This window comes from Lissotriton helveticus (assembly GCF_964261635.1).
Source record: "Lissotriton helveticus chromosome 1_1 unlocalized genomic scaffold, aLisHel1.1 SUPER_1_unloc_17, whole genome shotgun sequence".
NCBI classification, from domain to species: Eukaryota; Metazoa; Chordata; class Amphibia; order Caudata; family Salamandridae; genus Lissotriton; species Lissotriton helveticus.
In genome coordinates, this window is record NW_027611656.1 from 1275574 (window position 1) to 1300576 (window position 25003).

The 25003-nt window shown below is 44.5% G+C and overlaps 1 protein-coding gene across 2 annotated transcripts in view; it reads right to left on the reverse strand.

Moving 5' to 3' along the window:
* Positions 1-355: 355 nt before the first annotated feature.
* Positions 356-25003, reverse strand: part of LOC144805654 (uncharacterized) — a 57294-nt gene continuing 32646 nt past the window's right edge. For both annotated transcript variants that reach the window (XM_078672176.1, XM_078672175.1), the window contains one exon: positions 356-4695. In XM_078672176.1, the coding sequence (XP_078528302.1) occupies positions 2509-3504 (996 nt within the window). In that variant the 5' untranslated portion in view covers positions 3505-4695 and the 3' untranslated portion in view covers positions 356-2508. The remainder of the gene's footprint in view (positions 4696-25003) is intronic.

The window sequence follows — 25003 nt, forward strand, 5'->3', positions numbered from 1 at the left end:
TTTTTAGACATCTCAGTTTTTATAGACAAAGGTAATGTGGAAACTGGCCTATTTAGAAAACCTACGGTGGGCAACACGTTATTTCATGCCTCAAGTTTTCATCCTCGCCAGTTTGTCATATGGCGAATTTTTGAGAATTCGCAGATCATGCAGTTCCAGTTCAACCATGGATGCAGCACAACAGGTGGCTAAAGTGAGACTTATTGAGCGAGGGTATGATCCTATTAAGTTAGAGGCTGCCCCAAAGAAAGCAAACCGTAGGGACAGACTGGAACTGTTGAAACCTGCATCAAGGCTCATTATCGAGGGACCTTCTACACTGGTCAATGTTGCTGATGCAATGGGTGAGAATAGATCAGGGACCAAAGTGTGCAGATTTATTTCCACATATAGCAGACAATCCAACAACATCAAGAAAATCATTAACACACAATGGCCCATAGTCCTTACTGACTTGATTCTCCAGCAAATTCTCCCCAAAGGACACTCTATGCGCAGCGATTTAGTGAAAACTAGTCCAGAACTTTCGATCAAAAGCAGTTGGCTTTCCCCCAAAAAAGGCTTCTTTAAGTGTAGCACGTTGTGGGCGTGCAAGTTTGCAGTCAATACCTCCTCATACACCATTTATTTTTCCGATGTGCCCATCAAATTGACAGGGCATTTCACTTGTTGCACTGATTACGCAGTGTATGTCCTTCAATGTGAATGTGGATTCCGATATGTAGGGAGTACTAAACACCAATTATGGTAACCAGGTTTAGAGTTGGGCGCACTACTACTAGTTCGGGCAAGTTACCATACATCAAGTAAAAAAACAGTGCTGCAAAAGGGATGGAGAGGTTGGTTACCTGACAACCTCACAATACCCACTACTTGGGCACCACACAAACTCAAAAATATTCCTCCCTGTGCACTCTTAAAATAAACAAACATCAAACATCATCATACAATAATCTATTTGGTTATTAGTCCATTAATTTCCAATATAGGTACAGCTGTATTTACAGTTCCACAACATGTCCTTCTTAGCGAATCATATTTCAAATTGTAGATAAGTCCGACAGAAATTCTTCTTCCAATTGAAATATATAAGGTGTTTTCAGAAAGAAAAGTTAAATTTGGAAAATTCCAGAGTGTAGTCAAATAATCCAAAAGCGCAGCCAACAACGTGTTTCGTCATGCACAAGTTACTGCATCAATGACTTCATCAGGGCTGTTCTGGTTGATAGGAATCAAAATTTCTTTCACTGTTTATCCTACAAACACATAACCACCAGTACTCATAATCCAAAGTTCGTCCTGTCACAGCTACAATAACCTAATAGATTCCCAACCTCACGAATACGTGATCATCTCGGACGTGTTCATCTCCTTGACAGTATCGAATTCAGCTCGCGTGAAAGGAATTTTCAATTGAGCTCTTGAGCTCTGAAAGGGCAAACAACGCTCACCCCCACCATCCAGTTGTAATGCCTTGTTGACGCTCGCATTCCTGACTTTCATTCAATATCCACCATGTCTGACGCGTTTCAAGGCTGGTCTGCCCCTTATCCATGGACAGAGGGATATGAAAACTCACAGCTGCTTACTTTGGCTACGGCATGGCAAGACCTCTCTGCACCATCGGTCCAACAATGGCTCGCTCGTCTAATGGCTATTTATCATAAGGAAGTGGCAGTATGTGCAAAAAAAAGACGAGGGGCTAGGAGGAAAGGGTCAAGGGTGTGGGCACCTCTGACGGGTGGGTGGCTACACTTGAAGAGGGATAGTAGAGCATCTTTCTATTCTCTATAAGATGTGGGAATGGTGGTCAGTTGGGTACATTTTTCCGCAGGTGTCTTCTACGTGGGAAAGATAGGAATATATGTATAAATGTTTGATCAGTTTATAAGACGTGACATGAATTAATCTTAAGAATGGACTGTCCACTTGGAAAGGTATGTTAAAATGTAAGCTATAACATGTGCAATAAAGAGATGTTTAAAAGGAAAACATCAAGTCATTTTCAAAGCTGTTGCAAAGATAACCCATGAACCTTAGAAGAGGGGCTGTGAACTGTGCTTGGTAGAACCAAAGACCTATTTGAGGAATTATTAGCGTCAGCATTTTGAGATTGGAAGTAAACCAGTTTTGTTCTTAGTATAATTGATTTACAACCACTGCAATGTATATGACAAGTGCTTCTGGCAAAGGGTATATTTTTAAGGTTTTTCTCTCAGTGTGGGTTCTCTCATGTCGAAAGACATCCATTTTACAACTCAAGTGTTTCTGACATTCAGAACAGTGATATGGATTTGGCACAGGATGCGTTCTTTCATTTTAATTGAAATTAATTTATGAATAAAGCTTTTCTGGCATTCAGAACACTAATAAACACTTTTTCTTTATAACATGGATCTTCCAACTGAATCTTTACATGCCTTAATAACACTCATAAATTTATTTTAGCTAGTGTGGGCTTTTACATGTGGAGTGAGAATTATTTTATAACTAAAACGTCTCTGGAATTCAAAGAACCGAAGAGGTTCTTCCCCCATTGTGTGTTCTCTCATGAACAGTAAGGTGACTTTTCACACTGAAGCTTTTCTGGCATTCAAGGCACTGATAAGGTTTTTCCCCAGTGTGAGTTCTCTGATGTATAATAAGACTGTATTTATAACTGAACATTTTTAGGCATTCAGAGCACTGATAAGGTTTTTGCCCAGTATGTGTTTGTTCATGGTGTGTGAGATTAGCTCTTTCACTAAAGTTTTTGTGACATTCAGAGCACTTATATGGTTTTTCCCCAGTGTGAGTTCTCTCATGGAATTTAAGACCACTTTTCAGGAAATAGCTTTTCTGGCATTCAGAGCAGTGATATGGTTTTTCCCCGGTGTGGGTTCTCTCATGTTGAGTGAGAAGGTATTTACGATTAAAGTTTTTTGGGCATTCAGAGCACTGATGGGATTTCTGCCCAGTATGGGTTAACTCATGCTGGGTGAGAAATATTTTCCGACTGAAGGTTTTCTGGCATTCAGAGCACTTATGAGATTTTTGCCCAGTATGTGTTCTCTCATGTTGAGTGAGATCTGTTTTAAATCGGTAGCTATTTAGGCATTCAGAGCACTGATACGGTTTCTCTCCAGTGTGAGTTCTCTCATGGCGACTGAGATCGTTTTTTTGAGTGAACCTTTTGTGACATTCAGTGCACTGATAAGGTTTCTCTCCAGTGTGAGTTCTCTCATGTTCAGTAAGTCTGAATTTATACAGGAAACCTTTGTGGCATTCAGAGCACTTATGAGGTTTTTCCCCAGTGTGAGTTCTCACATGTCGAGTCAGATAGTGTTTGCGAGTGAAGCGTTTCTGGCATTCAGAGCACTGATGACGTTTTTCCCCAGTGTGAATTTTCTCATGCTGACTGAGACTGGATCGCCAACTAAAGCTCTTCTCACATTCAGAGCATGTATGAAACTTCTTTTCGGTGCTAATATCTCCAAGTTTGGTTTTATCTTGTATACATTCCATTATGAGAAGATTTCTTTCTGAAGTTAATATCTCCAAGTTGGGATTTTTCTAGCAGACACGCCATAAGACAAGACTAAATCTTATTCAGCATGTGTTTAGCATCACTCGCTCAAATGTGCTGCACTTATTCAACTTAACACTTGGACATTTATTTAGCCAAAGATCACTTCTCTGTAGAGTTCACAGTTTATAACCTCTGTAGGCAACTTAATTCACCTTACAACCTTAATATCAGCAGCCCCTGGTACTTATGGGGAAGCCTCTCATGGGATTATTGCATCTTTATTACATCCATGTGGATTATCTAACCTTTTCTCATACATATTTGTTTATGAGTTAATGAAGCACTGATTAGGTCTTTGGTTGGTGTTCATTATTTCAAAACTAGGTACATATTCACATAATGTATTGGCATGAACATTCAGAATACTCTTGTGTATCAGTAGCAGCACATTGTTTCTGGTCACCCTTCTTACAGATGTCTCCTATGTCTGTATGTAAGACTACAATGAGGATATTAAGGATTCTGCAGGTCTTGCCCAGTAACAAATACCTGAGTTCACTTCTAATGGGTAAGAATGGTAGTAGACATGTGGACCCGGGCTACAAGCAATAGGTCATTGGTCACAGAGGTGCATTTATTTTCTATCATTCTCCTTCCCTTGGTCCCAGATCGCTAGTTCGTAACTAGCAGATATCTTAGTCCTAACCTGACCACCTGGTCTTTTAAGCAGCTTCATTAACACTGTATAATTGATGAACAGATATTTGTTTTTGATTTAAAGACAATTCACTGGATATGATGCTCAAGTATTCTATTTGCTGAGGTCTGTTAAAAACTCTTCAAGTCCCACTTGTTCTGTGTGTATTATCTTCTCTTGGATCGGATAGAACTTTAGACTGATGCGTGTCCTCTCTGGTTCAGACAGATGGTTTTCCTTCCCTGGGTTAACCTCTCCAGGGTATTCTTCATATACCATTAGAGCAGCAGGAAATCTATTTAGAGGAACTGCTTTCACGTTTTTTATTTTACTCTAATCCAAGTTTCTCACCACATCTTTTCGTTAGATACTTTTCTCTTCTTGGAGCTCTGAAGCAACTCAACTTCTTTAGTATCGGTCCTTTAATAGTCTTCAATTACTTGCTTATTACTGATCACCATTTTGTCTTCTATGCCAACACTTCAATCACCTGTGGATTTAAAACCAGAGATTGTTAAAGAATGGAAACTGGAACAAAGGAAAAACATGTATTAGCTAATACAGACATCCAGAGTCTGAGTTCCTCTTGAGAGAGGGATGAGAGGGCTCTAGGCATTCTCGGGATAGAAAGCTTGAGAACACTGGAACACTAGGTTGAGGAGGTCTAAAGATAGAAATTCTGATGTACAGTTTTGTGCACATCAGTAATCATCAGTAAGCTATTCAAGTGTCTGATCAAAACTTTCTCCCACTCACTGTGCGGTATACCTCTTCGCACAACTCCCCATCCAGGCAAGCAATATCTCAAAGAACAAGCATGCCCACCCTCATAAGAGTCTCCCCTTCCCAGCACCACAAACAATGCTCCACATAAAGTTTATGCAGGGCTAGACAATTATTTTTATTTCCCTAGATCTTTTGCAGGGTAGCTGAATAGAGAAATATCCCATGGTCACGTCAGACCATCACCCTTTGGTACTAGAGGTCCTTCATCTGGATTAGTTGGGTCAGTTGCGGGGTTGGTCTTTTGAACGGGCTCCGTTACTGGATGATGCATACCTCCATTATATGCAGGACAGGATTCCAGCTTTATGTAAAAAAAACATGGGTAGTGCTCCTGTTGGGACAATCTGGGATGCCTTAAAAGAAGGGGTTCGAGGCTAGACGGACCAGTACAACTGGGCCTGTCAAAAAAGAGAGAGACTTTCTGGGTAACCTATAAAATGCTGTCACTCGCAAAAGCTATGGTGAAGGGAAACAGTGGACTTGGGTATGGAGAATCAGACGGCACAGCTGAAAGTGGCTGTGGCTAAAGCAGCAACAGTGAGTCTTTGGACAAAGAAGGCTGCAGACAAATTTCTGGCACAGAAATATACATTTTACGAATACAGAGAGGGGTGGGTAATCTCTTGGCAGTGCAGACTAGGCAGCAAATAGCCCAGTCCCATATTCGGGAAGTTCAAGATCCTTTGTAAGAATTGTCTCAGATCGAGAAGGAATCAGGGCTGCCTTTTAGAGATTTTACCAAAGGTATATACTGAGGATGTGGGAGAGGAGTCTGAGGACTTGATAAGATATCTGAACTCAGTGATGATGGGGAATATAGGAGAGGAAGACCAGGAATATTTAGGTCAATCAATCACTGTGGAGGAAATTGAGTTAGCAACCTCCGCCCTCGCAGCTGGAACAGATCTCATTCAGGGAGAGTTCTATAAGATTTTGTCCTCCTGCCTCAATAAGTACCTGCTGCAACTTTTGCTGATAGTACAAGGAGGGGAGGCGCCCCATGGGTCTTGGGCCTTAATAAAAACTGTGGTATTCCCAAAATAAGGGAAGTCTCCATTAGAACTAGGCACATACCAGCCGATTACCCTAATGAACAGTGACTCTAAAATCTACTCCAAGATCTTGGCTACAAGGCTGTCTGGAACAATCAGAAAAATCGTGTCTTCTTGGCAACACAGATTTGTCCTGGGTCGAGGAACAACTGACCACATCAGGCGGGTAATCACACTTCGACACAGCAGCAGTAAAGGGAGACTCTATGGCTTCAATACTCTTGGATGTTGAAAAAGCATTTGACAGAGTCTCCTGGCACTGTCTCGGGTTTTTGATCAAGCAGATTGGATAGGGGCCAGGTTTTAAATGGTCTTGAAAGCATTTTATCAGCAGCTCAAAGCTAGGATTTCCATGATGTAAGGCCAGCCGGAACTTATAAAAATACAGTGAGGTACTTGACAGGGATGTCCCTTTTCTCCCTTGTTATTTACCTTGTATATTGATCCTATGATAAGGAGGATAGTAAAAAAATATGTTTATTCAGCATATTAGGTCATGATTGGGAAACAAAAATACTGGCCTACGCCGATGACTTTGCAGCAGTTACTACAGATCCCAGGGAAGCATTAAGAGAAATAAAAGAGGCTAGGCAGTTAAGCATATTTTCGGGATATCCATTAAATCAGGATAAGAACCAATTTGTTAAAAACATAGACGTGAATGGGATCATTGGCGAGTGGTAGAGGGGGCTACCTATTTAGGGGAAAAAATCAAAGTTGACTTAGATAAAATGATACTGACAAATTTGGATCCATTAATAAAAAGTACAAAGGTAGAAATTGGCAGAATACAAACTTACAAATGTCTTTAATAGGTAGAATCAATTTGATCAAGAATTTTTTTGCCATCCCTCTTGAAGTGGGGAACCAATGGTTTAAGGATATTGATGGGGCTTTTTCTGGCCTTATACTTGGCCTAGAAGGGTGCTGAAATATCTGACATTCCTGAGGGAGCTCAGGGGGTTAGCGGTACCTAATATACCAATCTACTACTGGGCCACTGCCCTGCAACAGATGTCTATTTTATTGGGGATAAAATGAGAGGCTTATCAAAGTCCTAATCCTGAACAAGCTTCTGATAGGGAATGCGGCATGGGATGTACTTTGGAGCAGCTTTAGTATGTATACTATAAAAGAGTTTGATTTAAGACCCTCAGTTGTTTGTTCAAAATATGGGCCGTGGTCCGGAAGAAAGTAGGGCTGGGTTGGCTTAACATTTACACTGTTTTACATAAAAACTCTGTTCACCTGGTAATTTTTTGGGACTCCTATATGAATTGTTTGAGACCCTTCTGCACAGGTTTAACCTAGGGCATTACAAGCTTTTAAAAATATCTTCAGCTCCATGATTTGTTACTGAAAAAAGCAGGAGGGGCAAAGGCATTTCTAGGGTTGAACTGGTTGATAGACTCTTGATTAGCAAACCCCCCATCAGGAAGCTTTATCAGTTGTTAAATAAGCTCATGCCTGATGATATAGAAAAGCAGTTAAAGTGGTTGGAAGAGAAGGTTCAAGCAGTTTCGTAGTCCCGAAATCTGGCACAGACAATCCTAATTTTTGCCTTTCTGCAAGTACCTCTATACAAATGTACCTTAAGGGTGTATTCAAATACTTATTCAATTTTTTCAGATTTCCATTGTGTATCCTTGGAGTGGCCATGTGGTGCAAATGTAATACTGATTAATGTATATTCAAGAGCGGGAGGGATAGCAGCCACCTCGGGAACAATCGAGGACTTAGCGCTGTTCCTTGATTCCATCACTCTCTGCTCCTCACTAATTGTTGGCGGAGATTTTAACACTCAGTATGAACCCCTCCCGGATTATCTGACAGGCTTAACCAGTGAAGAGGATGAACTCTGGGACATCCCCACTATGGTGGGCCCCCCCATAAAGGCCTGGACACCCATTGCCACCCAAATAACATCTTTCACGCTCTGTCACTCGCTGAGGGCCTGTAATGGGCGGATCAAAGGGGATATCCCACCAAAGCATACCTTCAACAGACCAGGATACGAGTCAAGAATCGACTATATCCTGGTCTCAGTGAGGGATTGGGATAAAGTGAGGGACTTTGGAATAATTGCCAGGTCTGACAGTGACCATAACGTACTCTCACTGAGAATTGCGATCCAGGGGTCACACAGGGCTTTGGCAGAAGAAAATTTAGTAGACCCAGCAGACCTAGTTCTAACCAGCAATAGACGCAAAATTAAATGGCCAAAACTGCTGAAAAACCCATCCAATATTCAAAGGCTGTATGCGTTAGTTGTCCCTGCACTAGAAAAGGTTGAGATTCTTAGGCACCAGCAATTTAACGACATCGAGCATTTTGCCCTAGACAAAGTTGAGGTCCCTATCACCTTGCTAGCCACTTCTCCAGAGCTCAACGAGCTTGGGGACATTCACTCTGAGCTATGCTTTAACCTGGCAGAAGTGCTGAACCCTGTAGCTAGGGCGAAGAAGCCTAAGAAGAAGAGAGCCACATGGTTCAAAGCTTCCTGCAAGAGAGCAAAGGCCGTACTGCTAGAGTCCCTTAAAATACGAGAAACTCCCAGTAAGATCAGGGAAAAGCGGTTAGCTTATAAGTCCATCCTTCGTAGTGCTAAAATAGAATGGGACGAGGGAAACTGGTCTGAAATGTCAGCCGCCCTTACACTACGAGATGCCCGACAATTTTGGCAAATTGTTAAGCATGGCTCAGCTGAACCCCTAGCGGCAGTAGAAGCAAACATAGCACCCTCTGTCTGGGCGGAACACTTTAAAACCCTGTATAAGTCATACAACCAGGACCAACTGGTGACCCCATCAGAAGCTATAATGCACCAACCTAACGACAGTGTAGTTCCTATGGACGGATTCACTCTGGCAGAAGTTAGTACGGCAATCATGGGCCTGGCTGATGAAAAGGCGCCAGGTCTAGACAGGTTGCCAGGGGACCTATACAAACACGAAGTCAAAATTTGGGCCCCGTACTTCTGGGTGCTGTTCAACGCGATTTTGAATGGCATGCCAATCCCCCCAACCTGGCTGGGGGCAGAGATAGTCCCAATCTTTAAGAAAGGGTCCCCTCTGCTCCCAGTCAATTATAGGCCAATAAGCCTGATAGATGTTTCACAAAAACTGTTTGCCAGGCTGTTGTTGGACCGCCTGTTGGATTGGACGACGGAATATGATATCCTGAGTCCTTTCCAAGCGGGCTTTAGGGAGAAGGTCTCAACGATAGATCAGGTCTTTCGGCTTGTCCTCATTTTCTGGAAAACGGTGCAGCTGGAGGGTGGCAGCCTCTACACTGTATTCGTGGACCTGAGGGCGGCCTTCGACCTGGTTCCCCGCAAAAAGCTTTGGGAGGTCTTGGCCAAACTGGGTGTCCCCGAGGGTTTGTTGGAGATGATTGTTAGTCTCCACAGTGCAAATTTTGCGCAGGTGAGGTGTGGCAAGGTGGGAGCACTGTCAAATAGGTTCCCCATTGACAGGGGGGTAAGACAGGGTTGTGTGCTTGCACCGACCCTGTTTTGCCTCTATGTCAACGAGGTTATCTCTCACCTAAACGGGTTTGCCAACTCTGACGCCCCCAAGCTGGCTGGCACCAGGGTGCCGGCGATTATGTTCGCCAACGACACCCTGTTGCTTTCAAAGTCTGCAACGGGTATTCAGCGCGTACTTGACGGCTTTGCGGACTTCTGCGGGGTTCACGGTCTAGAAATTAACACCTTAAAGACCAAATTCATGGTCTTTAACCCCCCGCAGAAATTCCGCTTTAGCCCGAAAATCGGACAGAGCAGACTTGAGAGGGTGAAAACTTTCGAGTACCTTGGTGTCATGTTAAACGATAGATTGTCCTGGAGTACGCATCAGGAGAAAGCACTCCTTAAATTGACTCAATATTCGGGGGTATTATGAATCTCCTGGGCAACAACAAATCATCTATTCGGCCCATAGGTCCCCCCATACAGATCTACAAGGTACAGGCAAGGGGGGCTGCCATGTATGGGTGTGAACTTTGGGGTCATGCAGGAACACAAGACCTGATAAAAGAGGAGAACAAATTCATTCGGAGAGTTGTAGGACTCCCACCCAGTACGCCTCTTGTCCCTTTAAGATTGGACCTAGGGTTGCGGCCACTAGACGAAGATCTGGCTTTTCGTCCGCTGGCTTACTGGCATAGGTTGTGGGCAACTCCCGAACTGACCAGCTACAGACAGGGACTACAGGAGGTGCTTGCTATGCCCAATGCTGGGAAAATTAAGTGGCTCAAATTCATCAAATCAGAGTTGGATGGTCTGGGACTCCCGAAGATGTGGTCTGATCCTTTAACCACTTGCCCACTTTTTCCCAAAAAGAAATTAGCTAAGGCATACCACGATAGTAAATTAACGGAACTCCTAAACCATCAAAAATCTGGCTCATTGACTGACCTTTTTCTATGCATTAAGGATACTTACAGCTTTGTACCAGCTCTAGATAAACTGTATCCTCCCTTGCTTAGGAAATTATATTTGCAGTGGAGGCATGGGTCCCTCCCCCTTCGAGCTTTCACAAGCAAGTGGAGTGAACAATCAGTCAGCTTGTGTCCAGCTTGCAGAATGTCCGATGAATCTGAACTCCATATAATCTTTTTTTGCCTGGTCTACAGTAAGATTCGCAAGAAATGGATAGTTCCCCTATGCAGAAACCTGGGATTCGTAGAGTGTTTGGCTGCTTTTAGAGTTCTCAAATCAAATCTGTCGGACTACATTGTTTTTGCAGTGGCCAAATATTTGGGTGCCATTTGGTTTCTGAGAAGAAAATGCCTCAAGGCTGGCCACTGACCCTAACGTACCAAGGACAGATATTGTACCAAGAAACTCTGTTTTATCGATAATGGATGATTTTACCAAGCATATATTCTTTTATTAATTTTATGGATTTTATAAATGTCTTTTATGGTGAATTTTTTTTTAACCGAAATAAAGATTTATGAAATGAAATATTCAATTTTTTAATCAAGTCATAAATATGAACAAAGAAATGTATTTCAACAGGGTCATATTCAAAAAAGATGTATTTATAGAATGAATTTAAACCAATCGACTACCTAGCAACACTGTCACTACTAAATCCATGTCACAGTTTACTTACTGTAACACCCTGTTGTAAAAATAGCTAACTCACAGTTCACAAGTATTTTTCAATCAGAAACCTTTTTATAGTTTTGACAAATATATACAAAACGGGTGTCAGAAAATCTGACAAACATATACAAAATGGGTGCAAGGAAGTCGACGTTTCGGTCTTTAGTAGGCCACACAGATCCATGAGACCATCCTCAGGACACAGCGTTGCTTAGTATCCAACCATTCTTGTACAGAATAAAAACAATATACACAACAATGAATATCCCCTGGGTTCTAAAAGTATCGTCTGCTCACACCGCAGTCCAAATTCAGTGACTGACCCACCAAGCATGCCTAATTAGAAAGACAAGCCTCCAGATACTACAACTAAAACTCCACCAATATGTGTGGGAGAGAAAACCAATTGAAAACACCCAATGTGCCCATAGTGCACAAACCTGTGACCAACACCGTAACATAGAATCCTTACTCTATATAACTAATTGCATTTCCATCCTGCCTTCTCAAACAGGTCTCTAAAGCAATGAATAAGGTCAATATTAAAATTCAGAATTGTAACTCATATCATCGTAGGATGCCAAAATCAATCAAAGACCAACGCAGCAGTCACTCTTACCTGTGTCAACAACAACAATTTCGTAGCTGTAGAAAGGGAAGAAAAGAAAAATCAAACTAATCTAATCACTGCCGTCTTCATCTATCCATATACTCTCCTACAAACCAGAAAACTAATACTGCACTCACATTTCGTATTATGCATGAAGAATCAATCTCGAAGCACGCTTGAAACCGCCAGCCTCAAGCTGAACTTTAACCCTTTTTACGTGAGAGACGGCGCAGCGTGACCGCCATCTTGGAAGTATTAACCCCTTCCACGCTGATGATGAGCTCAGCTCGTCAGGAGGTACACCTCTCGTACGCTCATGACGAGCTGAGCGCGTCATGAACCGCGGGATTCCGCGATTCTCAGCGCACAGCGGGAAAACGCGTAGCGCGCATGTGGTTAATAGACTATTAAGGCAGATGACTGAAGCATTGCACTCATAAGTGCAGAGGATCGGGACAGTAAAAAGTCATGGATTACATAATCAGTCAAATACAATGGGAGAATAAGCCATACCCCTTCAGGACAGATCAGCATTTAGGATATAAATTAGTCAGTGGCTTGATTCAACCAAAACTAAATATGTTTTTCACCTCTTGTGTAGATTTCCCAATGTAAAATAATAGGCACGGGCATTGGATACAGTAAATTACATTCCTCGACAAACAGAATGATGTTTCAACACCCATTGCTTATCGTTCAGAATGCATGATTTTACCACTAAAATGGTAGCACAGGTGGCACAGTGCCCACATGGGTAATGACCCACCACTGGATAAGGCCCCACATATCCTGTAACGTGGTAGTTTTAGGTTCACTGTATGCCCTAACTAGAAGATCTCTAAGATTTCCCCCACATTTGAACGCAAAACGTGGGTTCTCTAATTGTGAGTCAACCTTGCTAATCAAATGCTAGTTCTTAAGAACAATCTTTCTGATCATTGGATTCTGTGCCAAAAGTCGTCACACACGTAATCGCATTGTGATAAGCATTCTGTCCTTCCTTAACCTGTAACAGTGCCTCTCTATCATAATACCAGGCCTCTCGGAGTCCAGAAATCTTGCACAGATAATCTTGATTTCTGCCTCTCTGCAAGTACAGCATTTTAAAACAGATTACAAGTTGTACTACACTCTGGGGAAAATAGCTAAATGGGGTGGAACCAGAAACCAGCACTGTTCTAGATGCCATTCATACGGGGCGCATTTGATACGCTGTTTGCACCCTGCCCAGACCAAGGTGGCCTCATTGGGGACATTACTGAGTTCCTGGAGGGAGGACTGGGACTAAGTATAGTACAGAGCCCGTAACTTATATTACTGGGGATTAGTAATGAATCAATCCCTAGCCAGGCACAGGCATTTGTTTTTATTGTAATGACAGATTTTCGGCTACGCTTGGCTACGGCATGGCAAGACCTCTCAGCACCATCGGTCCAACAATGGCTCACTCGTCTAATGGCTATTTATCCTACGGAAGTGGCAGTATATGCAAAAAAGGCAAAGGGGCTAGGAGGAAAGGGTCAAGGGTGTGGGCACCCTTGACGGGTGGGTGGCTACACTTGAAGCGGGATAGTAGAGTATCTTTCTATTCTCTGCAAGATGTGGGAATGGGCACCAATTGGGTACATTTTTCCACAGGTGTCTTCTACGTGGGAAAGATAGGAATATATGTATAAATGTTTGATCTGTGTATAAGACGTGACATGAATTAATCTTAAGAATGGACTGTCCACTTGGAGGGGTGCGTTAAAAACGTTAACTATAAAATATACAATAAAGATATGTTTAAAAGAAAAAAAGAACACATCAAGTCATTCTCAAAGCTGTTGCGAAGGTAACCTATGAAACTTAGAAGAGGGGCCTGTGAACTGTACTTGGTAGAACCAAAGACCTATTTGAGAAATTATCGGCATCAGTTTTTTGAGATTGGAAGTAAACCAGTTTTGCTATTAGTATAGATTCTGTACAACCACTTCAATGGATATGAAAAGTGCTATTGGCAAAGGGTATATTTCTAAGGTTTTTCACTCAGTGTGGGTTCTCTCATGTCGAGAGGCTTCCATTTTACCACTCAAGTGTTTGACATTCAGAAGAGTGATAAGGATTTGGCAAAGGACGCATTCTTTCATGTTCATTGAATTTTCTGAATAAAGCTTTTCTGGCATTCAGAACACTACTAACACTTTTCCTTTATTACATGGATCTTCTAACTGAATCTTTACATGCCTTCATATCACTCATACATTTATTTTAGTTAGTATAGGCTTTTATATGTGGAGTGAGAATTATTTTATAACTAAAGCTTCTCTGGAATTCAGAGCACCGAAAAGGTTCCCCCATTGTGTGTGCTCTCATGAACAGTAAGGTGGCTTTTCATACTAAAGGTTTTCTGGCATTCAGAGTACTGATGAGGCGTTTCGCCAGTGTGAGTTCTCTCATGTAAAGTTAGACTGAGTTTATAACTGAAGCTTTTCTGGCATTCATAGCACTGATATGGTTTCTCCCCAGTGTGAGTTCTCTCATGGATTTTAAGACCACTTTTCAGCCAATATTTTTTCTGGCATTGGGAGCAGTGATATGGTTTTTCTCCAGTGTGGGTTCTCTCATGTTGAGTGAGAAGGTATTTACGACTAAAGTTTTTTGGGCATTCAGAGCACTGATGGGATTTCTGCCCAGTATGGGTTAACTCATGCCGGGTGAGAATGGTTTTCCGACTGAAGGTTTTCTGGCATGCAGAGCACTTATGAGGTTTTTGCCCAGTATGCGAACTCTCATGTCGAGTGAGATCTGATTTACATTGGTAACTATTTAGGCATTCAGAGCACTGATGCGGTGTCTGTCTAGTGTGAGTGCTCGCATGTTGACGGAGATAGCCTTTTTGAGTGAACCTTTTGTGACATTCAGGGCACTGATAAGGTTTCTCTCCAGTGTGAGTTCTCTCATGTTGAATGAGAATGGTTTTACAATTGAAGCTTCTCAGACATTCAGAGCAATGAAAAGGTTTTTCTCCTGTATGTATTCTCTCATGTTGAGTAAGGCTGAATTTACATCGGTAACCTTTGTGGCATTCAGAGCACATATGAGGTTTTTCCCCGGTGTGAGTTCTCACATGTCGAGTCAGATGGTGTTTGCGAGTGAAGCGTTTCTGGCATTCAGAGCACTGATGAAGTTTTTCCCCAGTGTGAATTTTCTGATGCTGATTGAGACTGGATAGACAACTTAAGCTCTTCTCACATTCAGAGCATGTACGAGACTTCTTTTTGGTGCTAATATCTCCAATTTCGGTTTTGGCTTGTATACATTCCATTATGAGATAAGATTTCTTTCTGAGGTTAATAACTCCAAGTTGGGATTTTGCTAGCAGACACACCATAAGACAATACTAAATCTTATTCAGCATGTGTTTAGCATCACCCACTCAAATGTGCTGCACTTATTTGACTTAACACTTGGACATTTATTTAGCCAAAGATCACTTCTCTGTGGAGTTCACAGTTTATAACCTCTGTAGGCAACGTAATTCACCCGAAAACATTAATATCAGCAGCCTCTGGTACTAATGGGGAAGCCTCTAATGGGATTATTGCCTCTTCATTACATCCATGTGAAGTCTCTAACCCTATTCTCATATTTATTTATTTATGAGTTAATGAAGCACTGATTAGGTCTTTGGTTGGTGTTCAGTATTTCAAAGCTAGGTACATATTCAATAATGTATTGGCATGAACATTCAGAATACTATTGTGTATCAGTAGCAGCACATTGTTACTTATCACCCTACTTACGGATGTCTTCTATGTCTGTATATAAGACTACAATGAGGATGTTAAGGATTTTGCAGGTCTTATCTGGTAAAAAGTACCTGAGGTCACATCTAATGGGCAAGGATGATAGTGGACATGTGGACCCGGACTACAAGCAATAGGTCATTGGTCACGGAGGGGCATTTATTTTCCCTCACTCTCCTTCCCTTGGTCCCAGATTTACCCTCATCATTAGTTCGTAACTAGCAGATATCTTAGTCCTAACCTGACCACCTGGTCTTTAAAGCAGCTTCATTAACACTGTATAAGTGATGAACAGATATTTGTTTTTGATTTAAAGACAATTCACTGGATATGGTGCTCAAGTGTTCCATTTGCTGAGGTCTGTTATAAACTCTTCAAGTCCTCCTAGTTCTGTGTGTATTATCTTCTCTTGGATCGGATAGAGCTTTAGACTGATGTGTGTCCTCTCTGGTTGTGATAGATGGTCTTCCTGCCCTGGGTTAGCATCTCCAGGGCATTCTTCATATACCATTAGAGCAGCAGGAAATCTATTTAGAGAAACTGCTTTCACATTCTTTATTTTACTCTAATCCAAGTTCCTCACCACATCTTTTTCATAGATACTTTTCTCTTGTTGAAGCTCTGAAGCAACTTTACTTCTTTAGCATCAGTCCTTTAATAGTTTTCATTATTTGCTTATTACTGATCACCATTTTGTCTTCTACACCCAATCTTCAATCATCTGTGGTTTTAAAACCAGAGATTGTTAAAGAATGCAAACTGGAACTAAGGAATAACATGTATTAGCTAATACAGACTTCCAGAGTCTGAGTTCATTTTGAGAGAGGGATGAGAGGGCTCTAGGCATTCGAGAAAGAAAGCTTGAGAACACTGGAACACTAGGTTGAGGAGGTGTAAAGATGGAAATTCTGATGAACAGTTTTGTGCACATCAGTAATCATCAGTAAGCTATTCAAGTGTCTGATCAAAACTTCCTCCCACTCACTGTGCAGTATACCTCTTCGCACAACTCCCCAAACCAGGCAAGCAATATCTCAAAGAACAAGCACGCACACCCTCATTAGAGTCTCCCCTTCCCAGCACCACAAACAATGCTGCTACTACCGGCCAAGCATGTGTTAACAACGTAGAGTCGACAATGGTATATCATAACTAGGGCTCCCGGTTTTCCGTTTTTATGGATTTTTACATATAAATACAGACGGAAAACAAGTTTTCCTTTATCTGTATTTATATATAAAAACTGGAAAATACTAGTGGGCTAGGAGGTGTCAGGCCGGGCTGAGACAGCTTTCGGGCACACACAGAGCTGCCAGCCGCACCTGAGTACTTCACAGGTCTATTAAAGACCATTTACTTGTTGCGGAGTCCTTGTTGTTCTTTCACCCCTTCTAAGAGGCTCTGCCAGAGTCAGATTAGGAGCATCTATTTACAGCATTGTTGCGAGACTCAACAAACGCAGCTAACTCCGGGGAGAGTGTTGGAGGAAGGGCGCTAAACCCTGGGGCACCATGAACACCCTGATGGTTGCCGCGTGGAAAGCCTGAGACCACTGCGGTGGAGGATAAAGACTGCATGACGTCATGGATTGTAATAATGTGTTAAAAATATTTTCTATTTAGTTACCATTTCCTTACACTCTCGCTGTGTCACATTAGAGCTTTTTATGATCTCTCTCCTCTGGGGCTGCACGACGCAGTCTGTTGAAATGCTCTAGTCTGCACTTCACTCCCGTGGCTGGCAGCAGAGGGGTGATTAAACGGTAGGGCGGCAGAGGTGTGATTAAACGGTACGGCAGCAGAGGTGTGATTATTAGCATCCTTCTCTGATCTCAGCAAGCTGAGGGACCACATAGAGAGGGGGTTAGGGGAGAGTGGGCGGAGGAGGGGGGGCTCTCTCTGGAATGAGAGCAGTCATCTCCTACACGCTTTTAGGAAATGCCAGGCAGAGAAAAGCAACTGTCGCTCTGGACAGTAGACCTCACCACGAGGAGTCAGAAACAACACGCTCACACCTGGCATGTGACCTGCTTAGCAACCCGTGGCAGTCTGGAAACAAGAGCACACCTGGCGTGCCCAATTTAATGCAGTTACGATTGGCAGAAGGCAGGACGATTGCAACGGGACAAGCCCCCTTCAAGCTGGCCACACATTTTATCCGGGGAACAAGGTAAACCCTGTTGATGTAACCTCCAACCAGGCTACACATGGCAGTCAGAAAACACAATCAGACATGGCATGTGCAATACTAAGCAGCACCTGGTCCTCAGGCAATAAGACCAACTTCCATATGGGGCAGCAGATAGCATAACATACAGGCATCTGCACTGTAATAGATGCTTTGTTGTTAAATTGAATGGCTTGAATCGAACTCACACGGATGAAAGGCTGAGTGGACCAGCCAGGATAGGAACCCGTAATAGCAGTGTGAACATAGATTTCAGCAGCTGCCGCTTAACTGTATGAGCTATTTCAGCAGCAAGGACGTCAGGGAATCAGACAGTATTTTAAGAATGTATTATCCTTGGCTGCAGATATCTGCATGGCAGCCGAAGAATGCAGACATTTTTCGCCACGACGTTCTCAATCCCAAGAACGGGCTGGGCAGGATAGAAAGTGAACAAGATCACATCTGGCTAGGTCCTACTGACTGCAGCTGTCATCCACAGTTCAAAACCACACCAGGCCAGACTACGATTCTGTCACTTCACTTGCAGTCCAGCTATTTACTGCAACATATAACGTCAAAGGAAAATAAGCACTGGCAAAGTCAATAGGCCTGACACTGGCAAACTGGTGCAACAGATTTTTTTAATACAAATATATGCCACAAAACAAAAACAAAAAACCTTGCTAACACCGAAGGATGATCATATGCTTGTTACTAGATTGGTGTTACTCAATTCTCTCCCTGTGTAGTTAGAGTGCAGTGTCACTTTAAATAAATGTGGAAAAATACTAGCTGTACTGTCGTATTTTGCTAGTGGCAAAAATAAATGTGGATAAATACAGAAAAAATGGCCCAAAAATAAATATGGATAAATACAGACGGAAATGGCAAAAAAATAAATACCATAAAACCGGGAGCCCTAATCATGACAAACCTTAAGCTGGCAGTCGAAATACCTAAGGCTCAGGACACTAGGAGACCGCATTGATCTCCAACCACCACAAACACACAGTATCAAGCACACCTAGATGGATCTCTATGCCTTTGCCAAACACAACTATACGCCTCAACAGGACAACAAACCAGATGTTAGAGGTGGACATTGATGACCTTTGCCAATCTTACATAACATACCCTCACCACACAGAAACAACTTATAAAATACACACTATAGCAATAAATATTTCTCTCGAGCAACAAATCACAGCTTCTACTATAAACCTCTCAAAAGTAAGACAGATCACCTTCTTCCCAGGTAATCAAGACTAAAAAGACACTGAAAAGCTTACCGCATAACTGCAATGAGCAGCTAAATATGCCAAAGACATAGCCGACCCCATCCTGTCACAATCTAGGTCAGTGTGTGGAATTTAATAAAATATCTACTTTTCCAAGGGGCAGGATGCTTCAGAAATCTACTTGTCCTGTAACAAAATCCACTTGTCCCTTTAGTGCCATGTAGTGTGGCGACAAATTATGGCCGCAAACTCCTTATATAAGAGCTCTGATATAGCCTCTCTGATTATGCCAGGGCTCATACCATAGTAGTGTTTGAATATTTGCGGTCCCCTTATGTTGCCACGTTTTCGCAGATCTACATACTGGGGCTGAAGGTAGTGGTAAGCAATAGTTCTAGGGTTAGAATGCCATTTTGAGTCTGTGCAAACCTACTAACTTGCATAGTTTAAGGGTTTTCAACAACTCTTCTCTGATCTTTTCCCATACTGAGAAATGTTGGAAATTTACTCCTTACAATGGCAGCCGTAAACCTTCTTCCAGAGTTGGGAAAAAGAGTGGTTGGAGGGAAAGTTAACTTGCAAACACTCAGATGTTCACATGAGCAAAGATACACATGCATATTTGCTCATGCCAAAATGCAGTTCACAAATATTTTCTAGGAGTACTATTTTTTGTCCTACTTCTGTAAATTCTTGAGAATTCACGAAAGCGGTATAGCTGCACTTAATGCAAGGACATATACCCTGGGTGCACTTTTTAGACTTTCTTTATTAATTGGTTCTCTAATTTGGTCTGGCGTTGACCATGACGTATTACGTTTATTAAAATGTTGTCTCTCTCTCTGTATCGGCTGGCTTTACTGCGAGTGACAGCATTCTGCTTTCATAAGGAGCATATGGGCACACAGTAGTTTTGCTCAATGCCAGTAACTACTGTGCAGAATATGCTATTTGAGACCAAAAACAATTGTTGCTTTTGCCAATGTTTGTTTTAATGGTAAGGGCCTGGCAATTCTCACACCAATAAGGTTTTACAAAAACCATGGCAAAACAATTCGCACATTGATAAAACTAAAAAGCTGACCACCAATTTCAGACCTACTGGCTTTGCTGATGCTCGTTTATTTTTGTTTCCCATAATCTTACTAAAACTGGTTACACTGATTTTCCATAATGAATAGTATTGGGAAATACTAGTGTGCATCAACACGTTACTAAATGATGCTGCAGCTGCAAAGAAATGGAATGTGAAATGTTATAGTAGTTTAGCGATTTTTTTAGGTTTAAAGCATTTTTATTGCAGTTTAAGAAACAGAGAAAAACAATACATACAATGAATACAGTCATCGTAAGGACGGAATGCAAAGTCTTTGCTCCAGATGCGCCTTCAGATTTCCAAGCAGTACCACCTGAGCGATTGTAGAGCCTCAGTCTAAGTGTAAGCGCCGTGATGACAAATTCCAAAACTAACACCCCCCTCAACTCCCACCCACCGTGCCCTCCCTCCAGTACCACCCTCCCCCCCTTGTGCTGAGCAAATGTCCTACCCATCCAACACCATCTCAAGGGAACTACTCCTCCCATCATGCCCCACATCCATGGCAACTAGGCAATCGGGGGCGTCAGTCTCAACAACCTAAGGTATCGGGGACAAATAATTTCCTTGAATTCCGATTGCAGTAAAGTATGGAAAGGTTGCCACAAGTCCTCAAATCTATCCACCTCACCTGCCACGTGAGGGACAGTTTCTCCATTCCCAGAACGTGCCATAACCTATGCAACCAACCTGTGGTGGCAGGAAGGGTGGTGGTACGCCAATATATAAGTATGTTTTGGATCGCCGAGCCCAAAGCAATCGCTATCTGTCTGCCCCTCCTAGATCGTAAAGGGTACATCAAGCCATTAGGTAATCCTAACAGGACATAGGCTGGGAAGCGGGGTAATTCAATGTTAAAGCACTGGTCTATCTCGTCTAAAACCTCTTTCCAGTAAGGACTTAATAACGGACAATCCCACAAGATGTGTGTAAGTGTGCCGAGCTGTCCGCATTCGCGCCAGCAGGTGCTCGGGATGTTATGGTTCATTTCATGCAACCTCTGAGGCGTGTAGTACCAATATGTGGAGATCTTAGTGAAGGTTTCGGTGAGCCCAGTGTGGTACGCTGAATGAGGCGCCCGGTAGGAGATATCGTCCCATTCCTTGTGACTCAGTTCCCTCCCCAACTCTCGCTCCCATCGAACTCTCCCTGGGTTATGGATGTGGTAAGCGGGGGGTTGCAAGAGCCGGTATAGGTCGGAGATGAGCCTGGCATCCGATGAACGCGTCGCCAGCCACATCTCGTATGGGGTAAGTTTCCGGTCAGCCAAATCCCGTACTTGCGACTGAAGCGCCCAATGGCGTACCTGTAGATACCGCATACGCTCAGTCTCGGGTAAGTGGTAGTCCCGGCGGAGGTCCTCAAACGACATGGCTCCCTCCGGACCATACACGTGAAACAGAGCGCAACATCTGGCTGATTGCCAGCGCGCAAAAGCGCCAGGCTCCATCCCGGGTCGGAAGTCGAGGTTCCCGATCAGTGGGGTAAGCGGAGACGGAAAGGTGGTGAGTTCATGCGTAACATTCACGGCGACCCACACACGGAGCGGGACCTGCGTGACAAAGGACGCATAGAGATTGGGGGGGCGGTGACTTCTGCGCATGAAGGGTATCTCCTGCAGGGTCCTGCCCGCCACAGCCTGGTCCTGAAAAAGCCAGTGCCTATCAGATTCCCATTTGCTCCACTCCACCAGATACCGCAGCTGCGCCGCCTGGTAGTATTTGTGCAGATCCGGAATGCCAAGGCCACCAGACTCAGGTGCCAGCGTGGACAAGGCTCTCCTGAGTCTGGGTTTGCGGCCCTGCCAGACAAAGCGTGCAACATCGGACTGAGCCTGTCGTATCCATCCCTTCGGCGGCTGGAGCGGCAGGGCCCGGAACAAATATAGCACCTGCGGTAAGAGAGTCATCTTCACCGCAGCGACCCGTCCCAGCAACAACAGCGTGCCTTTGCTCCAGCGGGCTAACTCCTCCTTAATTTTCTTGCCCAGGGCTGCGTAGTTAGCAGTCACCATGGCAGGCAAAGAAGGTGCCAGGAGTATGCCTAGGTATGGGACCAGATCCTTTGACCATTGCATAGGGAATCGGCCTTGCAGCTCAAGTCTCGTAGCAGTGGTGAGCGAGACATCCAATGCCGCCGACTTTCTCATATTCATCTTGAAGCCCGCAACCTTGGCGAAGGCGTCCATCTCGGCAATGCAAGCAGGGAGCGCCTCTCTCGGATTATCAAGCATCAGGATCACATCGTCCGCATACAGACTAATGGCGTGAATGTGGCTCCCCATCCGGACGCCGGTCACAGCCGGGTTTCGGCGAATTCTCTGGGCAAATGGCTCCATGTATAGAGCAAAGAGTAGCGGGGACAGTGGGCACCCCTGTCTGATACCTCGCTCTATCACGAATTGGCCGGAGCTGCACCCGTTCACCCGTACCGTCGCGGCGGGGGATTTGTAACAGTTAAATATTAAGGTGCGGAATTTCTCTCCCATACCCAATTTGCAGAGCACTTTCTCAAGGTAAGGCCAGTGCACCCGGTCAAACGCTTTCTCCGCGTCAACCGAGAGCAGCATGCGTTCCCCGGGTATACGGGAGGCCTTTTCTAGCACGTGGACCACCCTCTTAGTGTTGTCCACCGTTTGGCGGCCTGGAACAAACCCGGCCTGATCCGGATCCACCAGGCCCGGTAAATATGGCGCCAGACGCGCCGCCAGAATCCCCGTGTAGAGCTTGACGTCAACATTCAGCAACGAGATCGGTCGGTAGGAGTCGCATTCAGTCCGGACCTTTCCCGGTTTGGGGATAACCAACACTGTTGTCCGTAGTAAGTCCGGGGGGATAGCCCCCGACTCGGCAAAGGAGTTGAAGAGCTGTGTACAGTGGCGCCAGTTCCTGACAAAACGTTTTGTAAAAAAGGGGGGTGTAACCGTCGGGCCCGGGGCTTTCCCATGTTTGAGTCGGGAGATAGCCGTAATCACCTCCTCCGGCCTAATGTCTCGTTCCATGTGTTCCGCCTGTTCCGGGGTAAGGACAGGGAGGTCGACTGACGCAAGATAATCATCCTCGGCCAAGGCTGAGGAGGGTGCGCCCGCATATAGGTTGGCGTAGTAGCGGCGGAACCCGTCCGCAATTTGGTGGTCCTCCGTGGCCGAAGTTCCGTCAGGAAGGGACAGCTCTCTAACCCGTTGGTGCTGGTGTTTCACCCGGAGTTTGTTCGCGAGTAGCCGGCCGCACCTGTCACCGCCGGTGTAATACGCGTGCTTCAGGCGCAGCGCCGCGTACTCCGCCCTGTCCATATCTAGCGCGGAAAGAAGCTTCCGTGCTGCTTTGAGTTGCCTCCAGACTCTGGGGGCCCCCGTCCTCTGATGCATCTGTTCCAGTTCCCGTACCGTATTCGTAAGTTCATCCCTCTTCTGTTGACGTTCCCTATTCTCCGCGGAGGAGATGGCGATGAACTCACCTCGGAGCACCACCTTGAGGGCAGCCCACTGCGTTGCCCGGGAGGTATCCCCATTCTCATTGTGCGTCCGAAACTCAGTAAGCGCGTCGTGTATCTGTCGTACGACTGTCTGCTTATGTAAGAGGGTATCCCGCAGACGCCATACCCCTCGTGTGGGAGACATCGGCGGCAGGTGGAAGGAGCCCGACACCGGGGCGTGGTCAGACAATGTAAGAACCCCCATATCGGAGGCTGTCGCTAGTTCGGCAACCGGGCCTGTGACCAAGAGACAATCTAGTCTTGCATATGTCTTGTGCGCGTGAGAGTAGTAAGAGTAGGCCTGCGTGGTGAGGTGTAAGCGTCTCCACAAATCATGCATATCAAGATCCCGTAAGCGGGAGGTACTCAGCTGTGAAAATTCCCCGGTGTGTGGACGTCGCTGCGCAGATCTATCTAAAGATGAGTTAAAGACCATGTTCAGGTCCCCCCCAATGATTATAGGTCTGTCCTGTGTAATCGTGATATCCTCCAAGGCTGATTGTAGAAACAAGTCTTGGTGATCGTTAGTGCTATATATTGAGCCCATCGTGAACAGCAATCCCCCAAGCCTAACCCTGTAAGCCAGGAGCCTCCCCTTCTGTTCCGCCACCTTACATAGGACCTCCCCTCTAAACTGTCTAGACACCAAAATTGCAACCCCTGCTGTTTTAGTAGTCCCCGAGGAAAAAAGCTGTACCGGGAATTTGGGAGACCTCATCCGGAGACAATCTCGGGCCAAGAGGTGTGTTTCTTGTAAGAGGCAGATGTTCGCCTGGGTGTTTTCTAGGAGGCACAACATTGCTCTACGCTTGATCGGGTTATTCAACCCCTTCACATTAAGGGTAACAATCTTAAGGGCCATGAACAGACAGGGAAATATCGCTTAGTGACCCTAAATCAGTAAGGAAAACGGGGCAGACAAGCAATGCGGGGCGAGGCAAATGCGATAACCTCGTAGCATGACAATGAGCATTCTGTACCTGTGGAAGAAGGACATGGCAAATGCAGCAGCAAAAAACAACAATAGCACAGCACAAACCCCAGTTCCTTCCCCAAACAATCCTCAACCAGCCCTGAGAAGGCGGCGCGAGGGTAAAGCGCGCATAGCAGCAAGATGATACAGCACAGCAGGAACCCCATACCCCCCCCAACCCCACCCTCCAAACAACCCCTGAACTGCCCACCTCCCCAATTCCCCCCCTCTCCCCCCTCAACCCCAGTCCCAACTGCTCAAAAAACTCCATCGTCCCAGTCTGGTCCCTAACGGACTAGTCCGTGGAAAAGTATTCGAGTGGACGTCCAGCCACCACCTAAGCCCTCCCAGAGCCCCCTCCTCCCCCCCAGCACCCCCGCACCTGCAATGATGATGAAGCCAATATGATCTCCCCCCGGAGACTGCTCAGGCCGTCAAGGCCACATCACCAGACGACGAATCCCTAGAAGCCTCACGTATGGCGCTGTCCATCTCAGCT